This window comes from Uranotaenia lowii, chromosome 2 (assembly GCF_029784155.1).
Source record: "Uranotaenia lowii strain MFRU-FL chromosome 2, ASM2978415v1, whole genome shotgun sequence".
In the NCBI taxonomy this organism is placed as follows: Eukaryota; Metazoa; Arthropoda; class Insecta; order Diptera; family Culicidae; genus Uranotaenia; species Uranotaenia lowii.
Genome location: NC_073692.1, coordinates 300,684,462 through 300,710,811, shown reverse-complemented (window position 1 = coordinate 300,710,811; position 26,350 = coordinate 300,684,462). Strand labels below are relative to the sequence as shown.

The 26,350-nt window shown below is 39.7% G+C and overlaps 4 protein-coding genes and 2 long non-coding RNA genes across 8 annotated transcripts in view; 4 read left to right on the top strand and 2 right to left on the bottom strand.

Annotated features, from left to right (window-relative positions):
• The window catches only part of LOC129747380 (coiled-coil and C2 domain-containing protein 1-like), a 39,085-nt gene extending 36,343 nt beyond the window's left edge, over positions 1-2,742 (bottom strand). For both annotated transcript variants that reach the window (XM_055741557.1, XM_055741558.1), the window contains exons 1-3: positions 2,537-2,742; positions 1,009-2,419; positions 95-741 (exon numbers count right to left, since the gene is read on the bottom strand). In XM_055741557.1, coding sequence (XP_055597532.1) covers positions 95-741; positions 1,009-2,419; positions 2,537-2,602 — 2,124 coding nt within the window. In that variant the 5' untranslated portion in view covers positions 2,603-2,742. The remainder of the gene's footprint in view (positions 1-94; positions 742-1,008; positions 2,420-2,536) is intronic.
• A 473-nt stretch (positions 2,743-3,215) lies between these two features.
• Positions 3,216-26,316, bottom strand: LOC129747689 (histone H1B-like). 2 transcript variants are annotated; one of them, XM_055742004.1, is made up of 2 exons: positions 25,640-26,316; positions 3,216-3,480 (listed from the first exon to the last, which is right to left on the bottom strand). In XM_055742004.1, the coding sequence occupies exons 1-2, from the start codon at positions 26,287-26,289 to the stop codon at positions 3,381-3,383; spliced, it is 750 nt and encodes a 249-aa protein (XP_055597979.1). In that variant the 5' UTR covers positions 26,290-26,316; the 3' UTR covers positions 3,216-3,380. The 2 variants fall into 2 exon arrangements, with proteins under 2 accessions (XP_055597979.1, XP_055597980.1); XM_055742005.1 differs by lacking the exon at positions 3,216-3,480 and adding an exon at positions 24,136-24,724.
• LOC129747692 (uncharacterized) lies at positions 5,076-5,799 on the top strand. The gene is made up of 3 exons (XR_008737556.1): positions 5,076-5,510; positions 5,586-5,648; positions 5,712-5,799. It is a non-coding gene; the product is annotated as an uncharacterized LOC129747692 (long non-coding RNA).
• On the top strand, positions 6,270-6,993 carry LOC129747691 (uncharacterized). The gene is made up of 3 exons (XR_008737555.1): positions 6,270-6,704; positions 6,780-6,842; positions 6,906-6,993. It is a non-coding gene; the product is annotated as an uncharacterized LOC129747691 (long non-coding RNA).
• Positions 8,841-9,555, top strand: LOC129747690 (M-phase phosphoprotein 6-like). Its single transcript, XM_055742006.1, has 2 exons — positions 8,841-9,035; positions 9,107-9,555. Exons 1-2 carry the CDS (start codon positions 8,926-8,928, stop codon positions 9,492-9,494), a joined length of 498 nt encoding a protein of 165 aa, XP_055597981.1. The 5' UTR covers positions 8,841-8,925; the 3' UTR covers positions 9,495-9,555.
• On the top strand, positions 20,478-23,142 carry LOC129747688 (uncharacterized). Its single transcript, XM_055742003.1, has 2 exons — positions 20,478-23,005; positions 23,065-23,142. The coding sequence occupies exon 1, from the start codon at positions 21,001-21,003 to the stop codon at positions 22,942-22,944; it is 1,944 nt and encodes a 647-aa protein (XP_055597978.1). The 5' UTR covers positions 20,478-21,000; the 3' UTR covers positions 22,945-23,005; positions 23,065-23,142.
• Positions 26,317-26,350: the final 34 nt, after the last annotated feature.

Genomic DNA, 26,350 nt, shown 5'->3' with positions numbered 1-26,350 from the left:
ACTGGTAGTGAATAATAATGATTACTCATTTTTGAATACATCTGTTATAAATCGATTGTGATCTAACGCTTTACAAAGACAAAAAATTACTCACCTGCGGATAAGGGAACTCGATCTTCACATAGGTGTCAACGTCTTTCGGATTCGGAACATTATAGTTTATGCCCCGGACGATGGATACCTCCACCTCGTTGTCCGTTAGATCTGTATTACACTTCACTACGTTGAACAGCTTCATTTCATAATGGAACTTTGGAACAGGCAATCGTTTTCGATGTGCCAGCCGCACAAAGTCTAGATCTTTCTGGACACTCAGCGCCAAATTTTCGAACCGATTCGTTCCGGCTACATCGCCCATAGCTCGGTGATGATCTCTCGTGTTACGGCACATAATCAACTGCTTTGACAGTTGTTCTTCCAGTCGGGTATTGATGTCTATATCGGCATCATCGGCCGGAGTGCAATCCTCCTGGGCCACAATGGTGAAGCTGTCCTCCAAAGCGTTTCGTTTCCCAGGTGCAATGGGAATAGTGCTCATATCGATTGGAATTCCTCCACGCGCCGTTTCGATAAGCTTTTCCAAACCTTTGAATACTCGCAGATACTCTTTGGCATCTTCTAGTTCACCGGACTTTTTCGCTTCCATGGCGGCTTGGCGAAACTCTTTTTGCCGTTCCAGAAGAGCTGCTATTTGTTTGGCGTTCTGGGTAGCTGGTTTTGTTTCACGACTTGGTCCGGGAACTGAAATATTTTTGACAATAGAGAATAAAAGCAAAAATTATATGGACACTCTCAGTAAGTTGTTTCTTTTGTATGTAAGAGCATACAAAGTTGTCAATACGATTTCTATTTAAGTTCCTTTAAACTACACGTAGATTTTAAGCTGAGCAGGGAATATTGACCCTGGCTGTTTAACTCCTTTACAAAAAATGATTTTGATTTTGACAAATTAAAAATTTAATCTGACTTAACTAACATTTTTATATCTTTCTAACATCAAAACCTCACCTGCACTCGGCACAGGAACAGATGGACTTACTGCATTCGCGCTCGGAGTAGGTCTTGGTGACGATTCCGAGGGTTTTGGCTTTCCTTCGGTTCCTTCCACTGGGATTGGTCCATACCCGGGTGGAGTTGGCAGTTCATCGATGGGAATTGGTTTTCCTGCCTTGTGCAGTTTAATTGCATCTGCATATTGCTTGACAATCCTTCCGATCCGACGTGATTTGGAAGCATTTCCTTCATCCTTGGCGGCTTTTTCAACTGATTTAAACTTTTCCAGTCGCTGTTCGAGGGCTTCCAAAACGGTACTAGCTTGAATTAATTCTTCTTCTGGTTCCGGTTCAGCTTCGTCCTGTTGAGAAATAGTTAATGACGGAGAAGGCACTTCCGCTTGTTTCTGGATTTCGTTTATTTCTTTGCTGGGTCTAGGAGGAACTGGTGGCCCTGTCGATTTCTGATCTACATTCGAGGGAGGTGGAGGCATTTTGCTGAGATCCACTTCTTGTCCACTTTCAAGAGCTTGAATAACGTTTTCAAATTGTTTGACTATTTTAATAAACTGGATAGCTTTTTCGTTATTTCCTGATTTCTTTGCTTCTATGGCGGCTTTTTTATATTGGGCTTTTCTCTCATTAAGCATTTTCAGTTTTGGATTCCCCTCGGAGATCTTTGAAGGGCCAGCTATCATAGGTTCTAGCACTGGCGATGGTTTCTCTTTTGAAGGTTCAGCAATAGATTGAGGACTGATGGTTGGTTTCAATATTGGAGCAGGATCAACCGGCGGAGGAGCGGGAGCTCGTCTTACAGGAACAGGGGGAGTAATCGTAGGTGATTCAACAGCTGGAGTTTCCGGTTTAGGAGCAACTGCACCTGCAACTTTAACACTGACTTCTGGTGGTATTTCATTTGCATCAACGGTCTTGCCAGCTTCAGCTTGCTTTAACAAATCCTTTAAGGTTTTCAAACCCCGGTTGAACCTTCTAGCTTTGGAAGAATCTCCGGCTTTTTTGGCGTTCTCTTCGGCGGTATTGTACATCTCTATTCTTGCCTTTAATAAATCCTTCACACTGTTTCCGCCAGATGCAGCTTTCTTTGGCGGGGAGCCTTTCTCAACGGAAGATTCTTCCTGGACAGCATCTCCACCGGTTAATTCCGCTAACTCCCCCATCAAGTCATTATCATCTACATCCGAATCTTCGTCATCGCTGCCAACATCCCTCAAACTTGCAGCTACCATGGCATCTAACGCCTCCGGAGCCACAACTCCACCTTTAGGTTTTGGTTTTGGTCTCGCTTTGCCACCAATCCCAGCAGTAATAGCAGCAAGTTCTGCCTCCAAATCTCCATCGTCATCGTCATCATCATCCTCATCATCTCCAATCCCGGACATATCATCTCCCAATCCGAACATTCCATACTGAGAAACGCGTAGGAAAAAACGAAGTGTGTTACATGAAATCCAGCCAGTCAAAACGAAACAATGATGACTAATCCTTTACTTTACTCTGAAGCGAGAAAAAAAATCTATACCAACCTCCGACGGATCTCGTTTCTTTGGGGCCCTCTTCGGTGGCTCCGGTTTTTTACCAAAGCTGAACATTTTCGTGACACTTTAACTGAACTTAATAGCACTTAATTGGGCATAATATTTTACTCCAAGCAACACTATTGGTATTTTTAAATTTTGGGCACAAATAGTGGCTGCAGCAAATAAATAATATTTAACCGACCTACGACAAAGCAGCTCAAAAAGTAACTGACAGCTTTTTTGTTTGAGTCGCGGAGCGTCCGAATAAACAAAAACAAACAAACAAACAATTTGAAATATTTCATACACTGGATCAAATTTTCTACGACGCACGCTCCTTTTTTTTAACTCAAAATTAAGAATGGCCGAGGTTCAAAACATACACAGCAAGAAAAATTCGTGTAATTTGTGTAATTGTAATTGAAAACGATGCACGAAAACGGAACATCGTTTTCAATCTAAATTTACATCATCATTACATTGAGGCGTGTAAATTTAGACCATAAACGATGCACGAAAAGAGATCAGCTTATTGTCGTGTAAAAATACACAGCGATGTAACATTTTTAGAATTTCCTCGGGATATTTTCAATTTTAATGAAATATTGAAATATTATTAGTCTTTTGAGAAGAAATCTACACTACAGTTTACTATTATTAAACATTTATTTAAAAATAACATAAATAGTAAAGAAAAACAAAGTACACCCACCATCACGAGCACCGCCAGGCTGGGGCACTGTAGAATATGAAGATATTCTGCTGATATTTTAACCACTCACTGGGGAACCAAAGGAAATTTCTTTCCGGACTGTCATGATGGTCCGGTTCCATACAGGTCACTGCTGGGTCAGGAGGGATTTTTGCTCACAAATGCTTCGGATTGTTCACGCAAATTCCTCTCCTGGCAATCATATTCCGGATCCCTGCCACAGCAACATCTGCCGTCGCTGTAATTGAAAAACAAATAATTAATTTTTATAACATCATTCGTTTGTATATTTCTTTAGAAATTTACCACTTTAGCAATAATGTATAGAGATCATTGAGCTGCGTATTGAAACGAAGACGTTCGGTTTCCGAAAAATGACTCAACTGGCAAATGGTATGTATGTATGTATGTATGGTTCCCCCATCGGTAGCAAGGTCCAGCCTATGTCTGTGTGGCTTCGCCTTCGAATTGCTTCTCAGGCTTCCACGGCCGATGGTTCGTCGAGAGAAGGCATCCAACCTTCAGAGACCTACACTGACGCTATTCGCAAGACTGTCCCATTTGCATTTTCGTCATTTTTCAGTTTATTTCAAAAATCGTTCAAATACAGTTAGTTCTTCAATGTGGACTAAAAACTTTCATAACTTTGTTCTCAACATGTATGAAAAAAAATACCAAGTCATGTCTGTCCCATATGAAATATACCCGCAAAGCTGTCCCATATGTCTATTTTTACAGAATGCTTTAAAATTGCTTTTCTAATTTACTTTAATTTTACAAATATTCATACAATGTGTGCGACAAAATAAGCATTTATTGAAATTACGATAGTTAGACTAGATAAAACAGTACAGTAAAGTCGAGAATAACAATTTCCATATTTTTTACAAGCTATGATTAGCCTAATGGGTAAATTCCACAAAACTGTTTTTTTATCTCGCATGAGGCTTATTTAATTGTTCGTTGTAAAACATGGAAAGTAGTCAGTGTCGTATCTGATGGTCTCGCGGCCCCGACAAATCGAATTATTAGTAACCATTTACATTTTTTTTTAATCCTTAAATTCTGAGAACGCTCGTGTCGACCTGGGGGAGGAAGACTGAAATTTGTTGCATCGTTTTCTGCATCGTTTTCTGCATCGTTTTTTTACTGTTCGGCAAAAAGCCAGCAATTGTTGAAAAGATTTGTAATCGTTCAAATTTTAACTTACGATGATCAGTTTCGTGTAGTGAGTCATGTAACTCAGTTTTTTAGGTGCTAAATTTAGATTTAGCTATATTTTTAGAACAACCATTAATCAAGTCATTTTTATTTATCAGCTTCAAAACTTTGACAAAATTTGAGCGACATAATACGCCTGATCATGCAGGAATTTACCAGAACAAAGCAAAACTTAATTAAATCATTGTTTTATGCAAAACAAGTGCTTTTCAGCATGAAAAAAGTTTTATTAAAAATTACTAAATAAGAAAGTAAAATTTTGAACCTTCGCACTGGTCGGTAGATTGATGAGAGAAATTTGACGTTTGAAATTTTTTTTTCTTTTTTTATTCAGTCTTCCTCCCCCACCCAGGTGTCGACTATTATCCGATACAATCTTGTACAAACTGATCCCCCAACGAATATTGATTTGCATGTACCTATTTCATTATTCATCTCTTTCTTTCTCTTCTACATACTCACACTGAACCCAAAATCACACTTAAAATACACTTGACGTTTCACTTAAAAGTGGGAGTTCAGTGAATTTCTTCATTTCAAGTGGCTCATGTAGATTTCACTTACCCGTCACTTATGCTTCAAGTGACCGAATCAATGTTCACTAACTCATCACATAAGTTTTAAGTGACTGTCACTTGAAATTCCTCTGAAAATCCACTTACTTCGCCGCTCACTTCAATTTCATTACATTCTCACTTAAAATTCACTTGACCCGTCACTTAATTGTCAAATTCACTTGATCGGTCACTTAAAATTGAAATGAATGTACAGGTAGCGAATGACAGCCATGTTGTGAAAGATTGTTTTTATTATGGAAACATAACAGAATTGTGTATGAGCTGGTAGGTGCAGAAAAAGAGTCATTTATATAAGTTTCATAACAATTATATACTTCCAGAGCCCGAGAAAAATATCCTGTGAGGCGGATAATATGTCGTAGTGCAACTATTCATCCGAATGAGGGGCCAAAATATGAATCGGCAGAAGTTGTAACTTCTACAGAGCAACTATGAATAAATTGGCCATGGTGGGAAATCTTTGTTGGATGTAAGTTGTGATAAATTTTCAATAATCAAAATATTTCAATTTAATGTTTATTTTTCTTTCTGTCCTTCAACACAGGTTTCGGAAATGCTTCCCGATGGTATTTTTATTCTGAAATTTTCAAGAACAGTGCAAATAAAAGTAAGTAGGTACATATCATGAAAATAAAACCTCGAAACATTATTAATTTTTTTTTATTTTCAGAAAAAATCAACCTAAATTTTGGGAAAAAATCGAAAAAGTAAATGAGTATCTCAAGCCAAAACTTTAATTTGAACTCATCAATAAATTTGTGAAAAAAACAATGTATTTTATCGAATTCGTAAATAAATAAAAAATTGTTTTGATTAAACAAAGTTTATTGATAACTTATATTCCGAAATTTCATCTTAAAATCACTATTACTCAAAGATTTAATAGACCTGAGCATACATTTCATATTCACTTCAGGCTCACTTAGAATTCACTTCGTCACTCACTTGAAATTCACTTGACCAGTCACTTAAGTGAATATCACTTGACGGTCACTTAAAATTCACATGAATTCACAAATGGCGCAAATTCACTCCAGAGGTCACTTACATTTTAAGTGAAAATTATTTTCGGTGCATCACTGAACCCAAAATCACACTTAAAATACACTTGACGTTTCACTTAAAAGTGGGAGTTCAGTGAATTTCTTCATTTCAAGTGGCTCATGTAGATTTCACTTACCCGTCACTTATGCTTCAAGTGACCGAATCAATGTTCACTAACTCATCACATAAGTTTTAAGTGACTGTCACTTGAAATTCCTCTGAAAATCCACTTACTTCGCCGCTCACTTCAATTTCATTACATTCTCACTTAAAATTCACTTGACCCGTCACTTAATTGTCAAATTCACTTGATCGGTCACTTAAAATTGAAATGAATGTACAGGTAGCGAATGACAGCCATGTTGTGAAAGATTGTTTTTATTATGGAAACATAACAGAATTGTGTATGAGCTGGTAGGTGCAGAAAAAGAGTCATTTATATAAGTTTCATAACAATTATATACTTCCAGAGCCCGAGAAAAATATCCTGTGAGGCGGATAATATGTCGTAGTGCAACTATTCATCCGAATGAGGGGCCAAAATATGAATCGGCAGAAGTTGTAACTTCTACAGAGCAACTATGAATAAATTGGCCATGGTGGGAAATCTTTGTTGGATGTAAGTTGTGATAAATTTTCAATAATCAAAATATTTCAATTTAATGTTTATTTTTCTTTCTGTCCTTCAACACAGGTTTCGGAAATGCTTCCCGATGGTATTTTTATTCTGAAATTTTCAAGAACAGTGCAAATAAAAGTAAGTAGGTACATATCATGAAAATAAAACCTCGAAACATTATTAATTTTTTTTTATTTTCAGAAAAAATCAACCTAAATTTTGGGAAAAAATCGAAAAAGTAAATGAGTATCTCAAGCCAAAACTTTAATTTGAACTCATCAATAAATTTGTGAAAAAAACAATGTATTTTATCGAATTCGTAAATAAATAAAAAATTGTTTTGATTAAACAAAGTTTATTGATAACTTATATTCCGAAATTTCATCTTAAAATCACTATTACTCAAAGATTTAATAGACCTGAGCATACATTTCATATTCACTTCAGGCTCACTTAGAATTCACTTCGTCACTCACTTGAAATTCACTTGACCAGTCACTTAAGTGAATATCACTTGACGGTCACTTAAAATTCACATGAATTCACAAATGGCGCAAATTCACTCCAGAGGTCACTTACATTTTAAGTGAAAATTATTTTCGGTGTAGAAGTTATTCAGGGTTGCATTTCATTTACTCTCTCTTAATTTGATGTTGATTTCGTTTATTTTTATCACTGGGATATTTTGTACTGATATAAATCATCAAGTTATTGTTATTTGTGATACCAGATGTATATTTTATTTCAATATTATTATTTCTCATGTATCTTCACTACAGTCTTGTAGCTGACTGAGCCATATTTTTTTAGGTTTTTGTCATGCTCTTATTTGCTGCTTGGACTGCCATAAAATCTATGAACCAAAATACGCGTACCTGGTAGAACACGCGTAAGTCATATTGTATTGATTTTTCTCAATAAATATTTGCAGCCAAGATGCTTCGCCTTTTCTGATTCAGCAATTTGTTAGTATTTATAGTCTTTCTAAAAAGATAATCGACAGAAAATCTTTCCAAAAGATGAAGGTATAGTTTGTTTTATTCATGGAACGTTGTTATTGATTTTATTTTAGACCTACTCAATTCTTACGATAAACTTACGTTATCTTTATCTAAATATGTTATAAACATCATTTTAAACTTATTTTCATCAGTAAACAACCAGTAAAGTGAATAATACAGTGCAGATAGAGAGAATCAAATGATCAACTGACAAAAGAAAAGCCAAAAATGGGACAGTTTTGCGGGTACATTTAATACGCATGCGAAATATACTCGCAAGGCTGTCCCATCATTATTTTCTCCTCTGCATCAACAACTTCCAAAGCAAACAAACATTGGACGAAATTCTACAACAATTATCTTAATATCTGTGAAGAAAGAAATAGAAAAGGTGGTGTTTCAACCGAGAAATCCAAGAAAGTTTATAAAAATCTTTAAAGCCGTTTTTCTCGGTTCGTTGTTTTTGCATATGGGACAGACTTGCCGGCAGCGGCAGTACAATGGTTGGCAATCCACTCCGCTTGCAATAGTCTCTTCAGATTTATCCCAGATGCATTCCCTCTGAAATATATAATTATTTATACAATGAAACACATCTTACCTGTCGGCAACTTATGGGAATCGAACCCAAAAGTTTTTCTTGCCGATACCGGGAATCGAACCCAGTACGCCTGGGTTACCAAACTCGCACCAGCCTATCCACTAGACCACATCAGCGCTCTATGACTCAACTGGCAAATGGTATACAAAAAAATAACAAACAAACAATTTCATTCTATTTTAAATCAACAGATATAATTTTACACTGCTTGCGATATAAATTTCATCGGCCGCTTTATTTTTACATCTTGGAATGTAAAATTATAGCAAAACAGTTGATTTCTATTCGCTTTTTGAAAACAGACTAAAATTTCATCAAAAGGAGTGAAAATTACATCTTTTTTTATTATACTTGAGAAAAAATACATCATCTCGTGTTTTAGATTCCGTATACTTTTAGAAATTTTTTGCTGTGTAGAACAACACACTCGCAAAAACTAATCGATTGTTATTCCCATTTTAAGGTGTCGAATATTTTCAGTGTTATTTTAGAACATAAAGCTCACAGCACGAAATTTGTTTTGTTTTTGTTGAACACGCAGCATGCTGCGTGAGTTGATTTATAGATTAAATTTTTTGCTGAAATTTCAATCTTCAACTATCTTCAGAAATAATACAAAATGAGTAATAAAATGAATAAAGTAAAGTTATCCAAGGGTATTTTGGAGATGAAGTTTATGTCCAGAACTAGAGAAAAACTAGAAAAGGAGAAAGATGACGAAGAAGGCAGGTAAGTTTTTGAAAAATATTTACGTTGTCTTACAGAGAACATTTTGCTAACTTAATATTTCCATATTTTAGGGCGCTTTATAAAAACGAAATTACTGATAAGATGTTGCACGAATCCTCAAAGTATATAATTGAGACCAGCTATGTACCTTGCGAGGATTTAATCGAGGGCAGGGTAAGCTACGGAGGAATGAACCCGGAAATAGAACGGCTAATAGAGTTGGAGAAAAATCAGGACATGGCTCAGCTAACAGAGAAGCAGCGCGCCGAGGCGGCGGAACGGCAAAAGATGCGAACGGACGTGCCCGACGAGGAGATGGCCGAGTTCTACAGCAGTGTTGTGGGGACCATAAAGCGGAAGTTCGACAACCGCAGAGGCGCCGGTCCCAGTATTCTACCCCTGAACATCAAACGAATGAAAGGCAACACTATGCTGAGACCGATTGATGATGACGATTGAAGTAAATTTAAGTTAAGAAATATTTTATTTACGACAAATATATTCTCATAACTTTTCAAAATTTGAAATTCTTGATGTCTTATCTTGAACATGAAGAAAATATTGTATTCATCAGATCCACACTTATTTGTCGCAATCCTGTAGATTTTTATTAAAAGTCATTTCAATAAGCAAAAAACACGTAACACATCCACTGTTAAATTCATAATTTTTGTTTTCTACTATCATGTTTTTGGTCGTATTTTTGTTTAAACGTGATACAATGACATCATAATTCAACAGAGCCACATACTCTCATTAAACAAGTTGAACATACTTTGAATGTATAATGTTCCGGCCCTTATAGGTAATATATTCTGGGAAGATCCAAATGTTAACTTCTAAAAATTACTTATCACCTGGATGAGGATCTATGTACGACAAACAACCAAACTGGTAAATCTCCACTGAAGACTGTGAGCCAGAATAAAGACAATCGTTTATTTAGCACAAAATTCATACTACAGACGCACTTTAGAAACCCATAACGAAAACATTGTAATGTTTGCTCTTGAGCGATTTACTATTGTTTTCTTGATAATTATTTTAGAAAATGATATTTGAAACACCTTCTTACACATTTCTTGACCGGATGGTAACCCTAATACGCACGTGTTCTAAAATCATTGTAACGGTTTTTTTTCGGTTTTATCCGCAGTTCCAGCGTTCGTCAAAGGTGTAATTTCGTTAAAAATTAACTCGCGAAGCGACTTCGAAAAAGTTTGGTATCAAGGAAAACCGGGACCGTTCCGTGAGAAGATTCCGGAAATTTCGGCGGGTATATTTCCTCCGACGTTTTGCGCGAGGTGCGTTGGGTGTTTAGGTTACGTGTGTGTGAATGACGTTCTTTTTACGATGTTCTTGGAAACGATCCGAAAGTCGGTTAGTGAAAACCCGAAAACGGAAGCTACCGGAAAGTAAGTACCTAACAGCAATTATTTTTAGATTAATGATTTCTTTTAATCAGGTTTGTTTATTCAGGCATTTTTCTTATAAAGATTCTATTGCCGAGTGGATCACTTTTTTTATTTTGTGGTCGTCGCCACAAAATAAAAAATCGAAAGAATTATGTAGGTTAATTTTTACTACTGCTCACATTTTATTTCACCCACCCAATCTCCCGACTATTCCGGTCGTTTTGTCAGAGTGTATTTTCTTTCATATTCCACTTACGGTTCACGTCCGCCTGGCACTTTCCTGGGGAACCATGCATGGTCTCACTGTCTGCCTCGTACTTGCCTCCGAGACGCTCGACTGCCTGTCCATGCTGCTGCTGGAGTTGTTGTTACTCTGCTGCTGGTGCAGCACTTCCCACGCAGCCGGAGGTGTGGCTGGCATCGCACCGATAGCAACGCACGACATTGTCGAGCCGGATGTTGTTGCTGGAGTTGTTGTTACTCTGCTGCTGGTGCAGCACTTCCCACACAGCCGGAGGTGTGGCTGGTGATGGCGACGCACGACATTGCCGGGCCGAATGTTGTCCTGGAGTTGTTGATTGCTGTGGGCGGACGTCCCACTTATTCTGACTGCACTGTCGATGTACTGGCTCCGAAGCTGGCGATGATGGAGTGGCCATCTGTGCACGATCGCCGCTTCTCTTCTCCGTGTGGATGCGGAGCAAAAGCTCCGAATCTTTCTTTATTTTCTCCAATTTGCCAAAACTAAACTGACCTTCGGAAATGTCGATGACAGAACCAGATTTTTTTTCTTTTCTCTATTTCAGTTTTCTGGGAACTATGGACTTTCGGGTTTTTCTAAAAATATGTTCGATACAGTGGGTCAAATCTGGTCGAACGAGTTCACTCTTGGTTTTTTTTTATTAGGGTTGGGTTTTAACTGTATTTTTGCTCAAATCACACCATAGATAAAGTTAAAAAAAAATCAACTGTAACAATCCTGCGCCTCACCCTATGGCAAACGGCACGCAGACCTGCAATTTCCTCTGTCCACCAGTAGACGGGTGGCTTATAGTGTTGGCCCTTCTCGTCATCGCACGCTTGGCCCTTCTCGTCATCACAGCATCGCAAGCGCGAGCTAGAACCCTCGTCAGTTCCTTCGCGGACTGGTTGTCCAGGTTCCTCTCCCAGTGCAACACTTAGACAAAGACGTTCTGGTCGAACTGTGTTGTCTTCCAGAGGCGTTCCCCTGTCCAAAACTCACGTCTACCTGTCCGCGTACTTGAGCCTAGCCGATAGTGGATCGCAAAACGATCGCTATTCGTGTAGGCCTTGCTCAAAATCCAATCGCATACCAACCCCAGGCTACAGGTGACATCTATGGTTGACTCGCTCCCGTTCCGAACCTGGCAGGTACTGGTGTTTCCTACGTTGGCCAGATCCACGTTCAGCCTTGCCTTGGGTTTGTGAGGCGGCTACCCCATTCATCGGCCCACGCGTTAAAGTCGCCAGCTATAACGATGGGGCTTCTCCCCGTTAGCACCTCTACCATCTTGTCAACCATAGTACCGAACCTCTCCAAGGACCATGAGCTTGAAGGTTCGTGACTCAGCTGTTTCACTCGACTACCGTAATACGACATTTCGCTCGACTCGACAGTGACCGGAGTCGGATCGGAGACGAGTTACTCGACTCGTCTTGTAATAGGGCCCATGCCCATAATTTGTGATTACCCTTGTGCACAGACATACACAGACTTTTTTTTCCAACCTGGTCAGTGTAGCCGAGACACACTAAATTAAATCGTCATATGATATGTATCTTTTTTATTAAGATGCACTAAATTATTATTTGAACGATTTTTTTTTTTGTTTATTTGAGACACTGTACCATCTCTGCGGCATTCGTGTCTTGATTTTTTAATTTTTACAGAGTTTTGTAGATATTACATTCTTTAAGGAATTCTAAAAGTGAATGTTCTTGTGATTCTTCGTTTCTTAAAATTTCGTAGACTGTTCCCCTTATATTTGAATGAATGAATCGACTTCTTTGTACTGGTATATTGTCGCTGAATCCCCAAACCGGAGTTTTCGTCAACATCAGCGACGGCGACATCACTGACGACATTTCATCTTAATCAGACATCTTTCGAGTGTGGGAACCAAACAAAAGAACGGGTTGCCAATCGCCGAGGTATTTGAAGAATTGTTCATCGTCGCTGGTTGGCAAGGTTGCCGATCACCAGCGCGAAAACTTCGGATTTTAACTGCATTGACAATATTATGTGATAATGTTGAACGTTTGTGTGTTAACTCAAGTTTGTTTACAAACATAAGATTAATTGCTCAGCTTTTCTGTGGTTTGCTGTTAAATGAACTCTATGAGTTCCGCAGTTGCATAGCCTCAAAAGCCAAAATGGCTGAATCGGGAATTTGATATACGGTAACACCATCTATATATACACACCTTGGGTCTAACTACGCAGTTGTGTAAATTCATTTATCTCTGAATACGCAATGTTAAAAAAGGAGCGTGTTGTGTGTACACGGAAAAAAATTGAGTGGTTATCTCAAAGACGCTGTCATGATAATTCTAGAGTTTGTTTTAATTAGGTCGTATGAGCCACCTCAAGTGTTTTGAGAAAATCGCTGTTAAAGTTTTGCGACCCATTTTTAATTCTAGAATTTAAAATATTGCTCAGAATAGTCTGAAAATTGTATATGCGATGCAAAAGTAGATGAGAAATAGGCTAATGCATTCGATTCAGGCATAAATTACGTTGTTCGAGTGAACATGCACTTGCGCCCTTTCGCATTACGTATTTGGTGCGAACGTCGTTTTGCACATTGACAAATTTTATCCAAAACTCCAGTTATTTTGCCCTAAACTTCGTGATTCCTGATTAAAAGCTTCAAGAACTAAGTCTTGATATGACAAGACTCTTGCACTGAGTGGCACATGTGATTTGAAGTAATTTAATAAGTGGCAAATTGCCAAGCATCTTTTAAATAAAAGTATAGAAGAAAAAAGGACTTACGTTTCTCACTGTTTAGATGTTTAGATCTCTGCCGGTGATATGTGCTTTACAGAATCTTTGGATTCTATAACTAGGTCGACAATTTTGTGTGGCGGATCATATGCCTAAATTTGTTTTCCTGCTCCAGTGTAGAAATCCTCCCTCCATCGCTGCTGCAGCCTAGAATCGTTGATTCGAGCAACTGCCCTTCAGGTTTCTATTCGACCGGAAATAGCTGTACATCCATGCCTTCAGAAACCATAGTGGAAACTTTTCCAAAGCTGGCTGATGCTGTGGTAACATAATTATGAAAGACACTTAGTGAAAGTTTGTTTAGCCATTAAAGTTATCACTTACTGTACTTACCCAGCAGCAAATTGAAACCATCCAACCCACTGAGATGACTTAAACCACCTTTACCACCCTTTACTTACTAATTTCAAGCTTTACTACACTCGGCGGAGCATTTTCTGGAGAAAATGCACAAGGTCGCAAAAACCAACACGCCGGACTGTTATTTTCAGAGGACTGAACCAGCTGTCAAATCGCATACAAACGCACCGTACCAAATTTTTGGTACCAGAACGTCAGTGTGGTTCCCGAAATTAAACACTTCACCCCATAACAGACTCGAAATAGGGTAACATTTTGGTTGCCGAACGCATCTGTTGCTGTCATACTGCAGATTTAGAATCAATTTTAACAAGGATTATGCTGAAAACTCCGCATTTTGTGCCCACCCATAATTTATTAATGCCACCAAAGATCCCTTTGATTGACATTCCCGAGCCGCAGATATCATTTTAAGGATTATTAAAAAATTGCCTCTGGTTGAAATTTTTGCAATGAGGACGCCATGTTGCCCCTATACGTGTTTCACTCGTTTCATTTTTCTTCTTCCTGCGGGTTTCTTGACTGAAAACTTGGTACGGGAATTTTTGTTTTCTTCAGCCCCTTGGTTATTTTGCGACCTTTGTTTTGCACGCCAATCCAGTGCAGTGCAAAAAGTCGCAAAAACCAAATTACACTCGAAAGTGAGAAAGTCATTATGCGTCCTAAATTCAAATCAGTTTTGTAAAGTTATTTATTGATCAATTGAGACCAAGTTTTTTGCTAACATAGAATACATGTTTATGGACTGTTTGCTGCCAATAACTCAATTTTGTTTATATTGGTTCATACGACCTAATCAAAACAAACTCTAGAATTTTACCATTTCAGTGTGTTGAGGCCAACTGTACATCCGTCGACCCTCCGATTCGAGCAACGGCTCAGCTAAAAACGGAACTGGCAACCATGCAAAACCAAGCAGAATTGGTGAGGGTGCACAACGAAGAGCTGTCATCGAACGGAAATAATAAAAGTGAGGAAGAGCCAAACGTGGTCGAATTATTAGAGTAAAACCGTGGAATTACAACCCGATATCTATTGCAATTGAAGAATTCAGTTAAAACACTAAAATGTAAGTCCTTTTCATATTAACTTTCTGAAAAAATAATTAAAAATAAAATTTGTTTGTAGCTTTTAAGCTGATCAAAATCAAGCTAAAAAGGGTGTTTATATTGCGTTCGAAACTCTGTCGCGAGGCTAATCCGCAACAATCTTAAAAGATTTTATTTACGAAGAATCGAATCTGATATTGGAAGGATGCCACCGAAAGCCGTAAGAACCTTCAGCTGTAGCCTCTGTAAGGATCCAGACAATAACCACATGGTGCAGTGCGACCGGTGCCAATCGTGGTACCATTATCAATGCGTGGGCGTTGGTGATTCTGTGGCGGACCGGAGCTGGCTCTGTCCAAGCTGTGACAAGCATAGTACAACTGTAGCACCTGAAACGTTGAGGAAAAATGAATCCAGATCCCAGAGGTCTAAAGCAAGTACATCGACATCCGTTAAGGCCGCAAAAGCGGCACTGGACTTGCAGCAGCTCCAAGAGCAGAAACAACTCGAGTTACAACGCATTCAGGAGGAAACGATTCAAGCTGAGAAGGAAGTTGCTCTGGCGAAGAATCGCCTGGAGAGCGAGAAGAAACAACGCGAAAAAGAAGCAGCTCTCGAGAAGAAGCGTCTCGAGGATGAGCGAAAACGCCAGGAAGCTGAACAGGAATTTGAGCGGTTGCAGCTTAAAAAGGAGGCAATCCGTCAGGAAGCCTTGAGGAAGCTAGAGGAAAAATTCCTAGCAGAGAAATATCGTATCCTCAATGCTCAGCTTGACGAGGACAGTAGCAGTAAAAGCGGGTGCAGTGATTTCAGCGGAAGGAGAACAAAGCAATGGGTAGATGACCTGCTGAAAAACCATGAAGTTATTTGTCATGATGAGAGACCCAGTGAAGCTGGCCCAAATCGAATCAGAGATCCACTGGAAGAACCGAAACAACCATTCAACTCGACCGAAATAGTGAACCCTAACGGAAATGCACGAAACCTAGGAAGACGTGAGCACGCTGACAGAACTCGTGAATTTCCCATCGAATCCCCAATTCGAAGTGATCACAATCAGCCTCCGGTTCCCCAAGTAGACGGTAGATTAGGAACCCAAGATCACGTTCAGAGAGAAAGCGAATTTCCGAATCAACAAAACAGCTCATCAGGTTGCAACACCCTAACCAGTGGTCAGCTCGCGGCGCGTTCAGTCTTTTCCAAAGAACTGCCAACGTTTACTGGTAACCCGGAAGAATGGCCGTTATTTTACAGTAGCTACCTGACTGGAACGAAAGAGTGCGGGCTTACTAACGCGGAAAATCTTATTCGTCTCCAGCGTTGCCTCAAAGGCGAAGCTTTAGAAGCCGTACGAAGCTGTCTACTGATTCCCGAAACGGTTCCTTGTGCTATAGAAACACTGGAAATGTGCTACGGAAGACCAGACGTACTGGTAAACACACTTCTAGTCAAGATCCGAAACACTCCCGCTCCCAAGGAAGGTCGGTTAGAGACCTTGATTGCTTATGGGTTAGCTATCAAAAACTTTTGCAATCACATTCTCGCAGCAAAACTAGAAGACCACTTCAACAACCCTACGTTGCTTCAGGAGTTGGTAGAAAAGCTTCCGATGGAAACAAAAATGAAATGGGCGGACTATATGGAACTCACAGGTGAAAGAAGCTTGGGTTGTTTTGGGAGATTTATGCACGAGGTTTTACGAAAGGCGATCACGGTAACCCCCTACAATTCTCATACAGCGAACAAGCCAGTGAGAGGAGAGGAGCCAAGACCTAAAGGTGGTGTGAAGTATAAAGGGTACCTCAATCATCACAGCGAAGCTCAAGCACCTGCAGAAGGCAAAGATGATCAGCCCCATATCAAGAAGGTTTGCATAGCTTGCGAAAAGCCAGGTCACAGATTGGAGAACTGCGGTAAGTTCGAAAACTTTTCTATTGATGAACGCCGAAAGATCGTCCGATTACATAACCTTTGTTGGAGTTGCCTTAAAAGTCATATCCCTTGGCCATGTCGCCGTCCTAAGGATTGTTCGTATGAAGGTTGTCGCTACCGTCACCACCCTTTACTCCACTCACCTCCTTCAGAAGGACGACCGAATCCCAGCCCCAATTATTTCCATCGAACTGATAGTACTGCTATCTATCGAATCGTCCCCGTCACTATACATAACGGATCACAATCCATCCCTACCTTCGCCCTCCTTGACGAAGCCTCCGAGGTCACGATGATCGAGCAAGGTCTTGCTGACAATCTTAATCTCAAAGGTACCCTTGAACCATTACACTTGCAATGGACCGCTAACGTTACTCGCTTCGAAGAAAATTCTCGTTCAATTGACCTACAGATTTCCGGGAAGGACAAGAGAAAACGATACTGTTTGAAAAACGCCAGAACAGTCGAGGTCTTAGAGCTTCCGATTCAGTCCATTTGCCACCAAGAACTTATTGAAGAGTATCCTCATCTACGAGGACTCCCGCTGACCGACTATGAATTCGCCCGACCACAACTGCTAATAGGTCTCGAAAATATTCACCTTGCCACGCCTTTGAAAATCTGTGAAGGAGCACATGGGCAACCGATAGCCACAAAGACACGCTTAGGGTGGTGTATCTACGGAGCAATTCCATGCCTAAAAACACGCAAATCCTATCAGCAGCTGTATCATGGAAGCGAACAGACCGAAGATGAGAAATTAAATGAAATTATTAAGCAACATATTATTATAGACAACTTAGGTATTCGTAGCACAGGAATAGCACTCGAGTCCAACGAAGATAAACGTGCTCGAGAAATATTAGAATCCACCACACGCCGAATTCCTGGAGGGTTTGAAACCGGAATTTTGTGGAAAAGCGACAATGTTGTCTTTCCGGATGGGTTTTCTATGGCGCTTAGTCGGTTAAACAGTTTAGAAAAGAAAATTTATAAAAATCCGGAATTGGCCAATCGCGTGAAGGAACACATTAACGAATACCTTGAGAAGCGATACGCTCATAAAGCCACTTACGAGGAACTGAATTCTGCGGATCCGAAACGAGTCTGGTATTTGCGACTTATTTGGGATGCATCGTCGAAAGTTCGGAACACCTCATTCAACTCATTGGTACTAAAGGGGCCGGATCTACTCACGTCACTTCCTGCAATCCTCTTTCGATTTCGATCTAGAAGGGTGGCAATATGTGGCGACTTGAAAGAAATGTTCCACCAGATAAAAATTCGAAGTGAAGATCGGTCTGCTCAGAGGTTCTTGTGGAGAGATGATCCATCCGCCAAACCGGAAGTCTACACCATGGACGTTGCAACTTTCGGTTCTGCCTGTTCACCCTGTTCAGCACAATACATTAAAAACCTCAACGCCAAGGACTATGAGGATAGATACCCTGATGCAGCAGAGGCCATAATCAATGGTCATTATGTCGACGACTATTTAGACAGCAGAGATACAGAAGAGCAAATAACACTAGTTTACAGCATTTTTGAACTCAGTAAACTGAAGGTCATTTCTAATGTAAAATTGGACGCTGAATCCGAAAATGAAATTCAAAAAAATCTCAGTAGAGCCGTTTTTGAGTTATGCTCCGAATATGAAATTTCGAAAAAATTAAAAAAGTTCTTGTATTTAGATTAAAATATCTCGGACGGCATAACAGTAATTTGAAATCCCTCTTTTGCATATTGAAGGTGAATAAGTTTTCTATCGATCATCTGAACACTGTTTTTGCGTTTGACCAACAGTATTGCTGATATTAGTGACTTTATGAGAAAAAAAAATTATAAAAAACGCATTTTTTTAGAGAAAATTTTGTTTCAACGAAAGTTTTAGACTCGATGGTAGCATTTAAAAAATCTGATTTTCTTTTGCGCTTAAATACCAATTCAAAACAAAGATTTCAAGTGGTTATTTATCAAAATCGGTTGAAAATTGAAGAAGTTATTGCTACTTTACAATAACTGAAATTTTTGGAGTTTTTAATAATTTAACAAACCGCAGTACACTTATCATAGTATAGGAAGAATGAAACATGATAAATCTCACTCGCTTCAAGTCAAAATTATTTATTAGCTTACCAGAAGGTCATATGCCAAGTTTCAGGACAATCTGACCATAGGGAGGGGTTACTTGAGTCTCAAACGTGAATAAAGTTTTGAAATATTTCGCCCGGAAGGAACGAAAAATACTGGTTTTTCATCAATAACTTTTTTCATCACTAGTTGATTGTTTTTTATGGTTGATTTTCTTAAGGCCTAAGTTGAGACAAATATTTCACCCGAAGACTGTAACTCAATTGGATTTGAAACAGAAAAGTTATTGCGGTTCAAAGATTGTATTTTGGTCGAAAATTGTCGTATAAAACGCAATGCGTAAAAAGTACTCATTGCGTGTTGGACAAAATTTGCGGCCTTTGAACCGCAATAACTTTTCTGTTTCAAATCCAATCGAGTTACAGTCTTCGGGTGAAATATTTGTCTCAACTTAGGCTTTAAGAAAATCAACCATAGAAAACAATCAACTAGTGATGAAAAAAGTTATTGATGAAAAACCAGTATTTTTCGTTCCTTCCGGGCGAAATATTTCAAAACTTTATTCACGTTTGAGACTCAAGTAACCCCTCCCTATGGTCAGATTGTCCTGAAACTTGGCATATGACCTTCTGGTAAGCTAATAAATAATTTTGACTTGAAGCGAGTGAGATTTATCATGTTTCATTCTTCCTATAATATGATAAGTGTACTGCGGTTTGTTAAATTATTAAAAACTCTAAAAATTTCAGTTATTGTAAAGTAGCAATAACTTCTTCAATTTTCAACCGATTTTGATAAATAACCACTTGAAATCTTTGTTTTGAATTGATATTTAAGCGCAAAAGAAAATCAGATTTTTTAAATGCTACCATCGAGTCTAAAACTTTCGTTGAAACAAAATTTTCTCTAAAAAAATGCGTTTTTTATAATTTTTTTTCTCATAAAGTCACTAATATCAGCAATACTGTTGGTCAAACGCAAAAACAGTGTTCAGATGATCGATAGAAAACTTATTCACCTTCAATATGCAAAAGAGGGATTTCAAATAACTGTTATGCCGTCCGAGATATTTTAATCTAAGTACAAGAACTTTTTTAATTTTTTCGAAATTTCATATTTGGAGCATAACTCAAAAACGGCTCTACTGAGATTTTTTTGAATTTCATTTTCGGATTCAGCGCCCGATTTCACATTAAAAATGTTGGTCAGTTAATCAAGTTCACGATTTTTTTAAAATTTTGTAAACTAGTGTAATCAGTCTGACCAACGATATTCGATTCGTACATCGCCAAGGTGGGTTTGAAATCCGAAATTTCAGGTCTAATTCTTCATACGTTCTTAAAGCCATCGGCGAGATCCCCCTGCCGCCTAAAGAGTTGGGCGTATTTCCGAAAGAAATAGAATCCGTACTGGGCATTCAATGGTTGCCAATAAACGATGTCTTTACCTTTTCCCTGAATCTTCCGAACTTTGACTGCAAGCTGTTTGATGGTTCAATTCGCCCTACAAAACGCCAAATACTAAGAATAATAATGACCATATATGACCCTCTCGGATTGCTGGCCGCATTCATAATTCAAGGAAAAATAATCATACAAAAACTGTGGAAAACTGGATGTAACTGGGACGACGAAGTAAATGATGAAATATTCTCTAACTGGAAACGATGGACCAATTTGTTCTCTGGATTGGGTAACATTCATATTCCAAGATCCTACTTCGGGGCGGCTGTCCCCGAGCTTTGCAAACCAATCCAACTCCATGTGCTTGTCGACGCCAGCGAAGAGGCATACGCTTGTGTCGCCTATTTTCGCTACACCGACGGAGGCGTAATTCGGTGTTCCCTAGTGGGTGGGAAATCTAAGGTCGCCCCTGTTAAAACGCTGTCCATCCCAAGGCTCGAACTACAGTCAGCAGTGTTGGGAACACGACTAGCAGATTTCATACAAAAAAACCATCAAATACCAATAACTGAACGGTTTTTCTGGACCGACTCAGCGACAGTGCTCCACTGGATTCATTCTGATACACGCAAGTATCATTCATACGTGGCGTGTAGGATTGGAGAAATTTTAACATCAACAAACATCATGGAATGGAAATGGGTACCTTCTCGCAGCAACGTAGCAGACGAAGCCACCAAATGGGGTCGGGGACCATGCTTTGAAGCCGAGAGCAGATGGTTGCGTGGACCAGATTTCCTCTGGGGCAGCGAAGATTCGTGGCCAGAACAAAAATGGAATCCAGCAAACGGGAATGAAGAATTGCGCTCAAGTCACTTTCATGCAAAGAAAACCGACGAGAAACTAATTGACGTTCACCGATTCCACAAGTGGGAGAGAATGCAACGAACAATCGCTTATGCATTTCGATTTGGCACCCCGCGAAGTCGCAGCGAAACATCAAACGAACCGAAGTCTCTAGAACTTCTCGACCAAAAGTATCTACGCCAAGCTGAAATGGTATTACTGCAGATTATCCAACGAGAATCGTTTCCAGAGGAAATGGTCGCATTACGGAGAGTCCAAAATAAAAAGCCTGCGGGGGTGGTGCCGATCACCAGTCCGCTATACAAATTATCAGCTTACATCGATGAAGAGGGATTGGTCAGAATGGACGGTCGTATCGGCGCCGCCCCCAACTTGCCGATCGAAGCTAAGTGTCCTATAATCCTAGCCAAAAACCATCCTATAACGTTCCTTCTTGTAGATTACTATCACCGCCGCTACTTGCATCGAAATGCCGAAACTGTTTTCAACGAGATCCGCCAGCTTTTCTACATAACGGGACTTCGGAAGCTGATACGCACTGTAGGTTCCCGTTGTCAATGGTGCAAGGTCTACGGCAGTTCCCCGATGCAACCGATGATGGCTCCTTTACCGAAGGCTCGGCTCGTAGCGTTCCAGCGACCTTTCACCTACGTTGGTCTGGATTATTTTGGACCAATCCTGGTTAGGGTTGGTCGATCGCATGTGAAGCGCTGGGTAGCGCTCTTCACATGCTTTACAACCAGGGCTATCCATCTCGAAGTCGCCCACAGCCTCTCCACTGTCTCCTGTAAATTCTGCATACGCCGCTTTATAGCTCGACGTGGTGCTCCAGCCGAAATATATACCGATAATGGCACAAACTTTAGAGGAGCCGCTAATGAGCTGCAACGTCAACTTAACAACATCAACCAAAGATGCGCGGAGACATTTACTAACACCAACACCAAATGGTACTTCAACCCACCAGCAGCACCTCACACAGGCGGAGTCTGGGAGCGCCTAGTGCGATCCGTAAAAACTGCACTAGAAGCCTTTCATGACATTCCTAGAGTCCCTGATGACGAGACGTTTGAAACAATCATCTTGGAAGCCGAGAGCATGATAAATAGCCGGCCGTTGACGTACATACCACTGAACGGTGCGACAGATGAGGCCTTAACACCAAACCATTTCCTTCTTGGTAGCTCAACCGGAGTCAAACAACCACCGAAGGATTCCACCAGTGCCCTTGAGTGTCTACGGAGCAGCTGGAATCTAGCACAACATATTTTAGACGGGTTCTGGAGAAGATGGTTAAGGGAGTACCTTCCAACCATCGCCAGACGCACCAAGTGGTTTAACAACACGAAACCCATCGAGGTTGGTGATCTTGTCTTCGTTGCTGACGGAAAACAACGAAACAGTTGGGTCCGAGGAAAGATTATCGAGGTCACTCTTGGAAAAGACAAGGTTGCCAGACAGGCGGTGGTTCAAACCAATTCAGGAAAAATGCGTCGAGCTGTGGGGAATCTGGCCGTGATCGACGTCGTGGACGAGTGTAAGGACGAGATTGGTGGAGGAACAACATCGTCTTACGGGGGGGAGATTGTTGAGGCCAACTGTACATCCGTCGACCCTCCGATTCGAGCAACGGCTCAGCTAAAAACGGAACTGGCAACCATGCAAAACCAAGCAGAATTGGTGAGGGTGCACAACGAAGAGCTGTCATCGAACGGAAATAATAAAAGTGAGGAAGAGCCAAACGTGGTCGAATTATTAGAGTAAAACCGTGGAATTACAACCCGATATCTATTGCAATTGAAGAATTCAGTTAAAACACTAAAATGTAAGTCCTTTTCATATTAACTTTCTGAAAAAATAATTAAAAATAAAATTTGTTTGTAGCTTTTAAGCTGATCAAAATCAAGCTAAAAAGGGTGTTTATATTGCGTTCGAAACTCTGTCGCGAGGCTAATCCGCAACACAGTGCTATAGTATTTTCAACCACGAAAAGTTTTACATCGATTTTGTAAAAGTGCGCATGAAACAATATTGAAATTACTATGTACCTGGTAATTTTCGATAACTCTCAATGTTTGTTGTCGAAAATACTATGGTCATGATAATTTCACCATAATTTCTATTACAACTAGCGTCCGCATAGTAATTTAGACATTGTGGCACCAATTCATATCAACAAAATACTACGCACATGGTACTTTTAAGAACAAAACATTATTGACTCAAAAACATCAGTGCGTATGATAATTGTACCATGCAAAACATTCTTGTTGTTTACACTAATTCAGGATCATTATTCATCAAACCCGTGAGAAAAAAAAACTAATTATAAGCTGCTTTAATGTTTCACAACTTTGAAAATCATTCCAGAGCATCGGGAGAACACACTAACATCGACCGACGTGTGTCGGAAGTGTGAATTTTAATGTTTCAAATAATGTCATAATGCATGCATGCAAATAAACAAACAAACATACATAGTAATTTTACTATTTAAATCAAGCTCCTCGCTCCTCCTAATCTTTATCATAACACATACTAGTTTCATCATGAAACATATTAATTTTACTATGGACGAAGTAAAACAATGCATCATTTCATTGACAATTTTACTAAAACGCAGTCGAATTTACTATGCGCAGCCAAATTGAGCACATAGTAAAATAGCTATGCACGCTAGAAACTATTGAACCATTTAAGATTCAAAAATAACCATTTTAGACCTTTTCCCGGGAAATGCCATTTTATGAGTTCTCCATGAGAACTCATAAAATGACTTTTCGGGGAGAAGTTGAAATATGGTTATTTTTTAACCGTATTTTATTTGGCGAAGAAGTTGGAAAATGGTTATTTTTTAATTGAAATTTAAGGAGCATTTTTCCTCTGATGAAAATTGCAGCTATGATAGTCAGAAAAAAAAATAAGATTTTGAAATGTTTTGTTTATTGTCGAAAGTATTGTAGTGTATTCCTACAAGTATTTTTATTGCCGTGCAGTCCGGCCAGTATTTTCGCGAACTCGTCGAATGGAAATCTTCCAAATCAAGCAGGGTAATTTGTTTCAACCATGCCGGATTCTTCGGAGCCCTCGGACTAGGCTGTAAACGTGAACATGTCCTTGCCTTGATCGCTCTTATCGAGCCCGGAGCTAAAGCCAAGCGGCAAACCTTTGCCCAACGATTTACGACCCGCTCCGATGCCTACGTGCTCCAAGCTAAGTCGGGGGAGATTTTGGCCATCTGGGATCATCCAAGTTTTTGGTGCTGCTAAGCTATTGACATTCGATGACCATCAGTTCTGGTTCTGGTTCCGGATATGTGAACGACATCTATGTGTTGAGGTCTGTCGTTTGATTCCAATCCGGCAGATCGCTGTCTCGCCAATACTCGTGCCGGAATCCAAATCCGACACTTGATTTTCCGGGCAGCCATGGGGTGAAAATTATCAGGCAAATATTCCAGCAGGAGGTTCAAAATTTCTTGCTTTCGCTGTTTGGTTGCCAAAGCAGTGTAGTTCGTTATAGAGCTGGAACTTCTTCCGTTTATCTACGGGTAAGAAAAATTTGGTATGATTATCCGGTCCCTGCAAAAATAAAAAAATCACTAATATTAAATAAAATTAATGTTAGAAAATGATAACTTACCGTGCATCAATAATTGCACCAGTTTACGCTTGGAATTAACTAAAATTCTACAGCAAATAATTATTCTCTTCAAGAACGATCCCTCGAACGATTACGAAAATGCACCATGTTTTTTCTCTTTCACGATTGAGGTTAAATTTTCATCCTTTTTTCGGTTAATACCCGAAAACTAGGAATATGGTTAAAATTGTACCTTAAAATATTGATGAAAAATAACCATATTGGCAGTTCTGCAGGAAAACCCAGAAAATGGTTATTTTTCATTCGAAAATGGTTAAATGAAAACGAGCGTGTGCGTAAGGTATTATAAACAACAAAACATATTTGACTCAAAAATATGGTTGCCTGTTGTTCATTTAAACCACGGATTTAGTAATTTTACTATGCTTTTTTTTTGTGTGTATATGCTGTCAGTTTTTTTTTTTTAATGAGAATCGATAATGCTGTTAATTTGTTTTCATTTGTACGCTAGCAAATTAACCTGAACTTTTTTTGATTGAAAATAAGCATCTATCATCGGGATTCGTGGGATTGTTTAAAATTTGTTGCTTTGCTTGTACTACTTTTAAGGCGAGTTCGTAAATTTTTTTTCTATCGATGCTGGCGTTCTTAAATTACAAACAAACGTATGCAAAAGCATTGGAAAGCGATTTGACATCTACCAAAAAAATAGATCGATTGATGTCTCAAGTTACGAACACGCCCCGTTAGTTGATTTTAATGAAAATCAGTTTAACTCTTTCTTATGAAATAATTGGTAGTCCTGAGAAGGACTGTTTTGGGTTATTGCTGGAAATATTAAAGTAAAATCATTTACTTTTTGGCAGCTGCTTTCTTAGCTGGGGCAGCCTTTTTGGGTTTTGGTGCTTTTGGCTTCTTGGCTGCCGTTTTCGATGGTTTGGTGGCCTTCTGCTTGGGAGAAGCAGCAGCAGCAGGTTTTTTGGCCGTGCCAGCCTTCTTGGCTGCCTTCACTGGAGCAGCTTTGGCTTTCTTTGCGGCAGCAGACTTGGGCTTGGCTGCTGTTGCTTTCTTGGCAGCAGGTTTCTTCTCGCCAGCGGCCTTTTTCGGTTTCTTGGCGGCAGATGCCTTCTTGGGCTTCTTAGCTACTTTCTTTTCACCAGCTGCTGGCTTAGCAGCAACCTTGATCTTGAAAGAACCCGAAGCTCCAGTTCCCTTGGTCTGGACGAGCTTCCCTTTCTCGACGCCACCCTTCAGAGCCTTCTTGATGAAAGTGGACAATTTGGCCACGTCACACTTATAGTTGGCGGCGATGTACTTTTTGATGGCCTGCAAAGACGATCCGTTACGCTCCTTCAACGTCTTGATGGCCGCCAGGACCATATCGTTGACCGGAGGATGCGTGGATGGCTTCTTCGGTTTCTTCTCGCCCTTGGGAGCCCGTGGTTTCTTGGCCTTGGCCGGGGATGCAGCAGCTGGGGCCGCGACAGCAACTTCGGTCTCGGTCATTTTCCTTCACTTGAAAGTATGCGTAACACTGTAAAATGTATAACATACAGCAAAAGGGCAT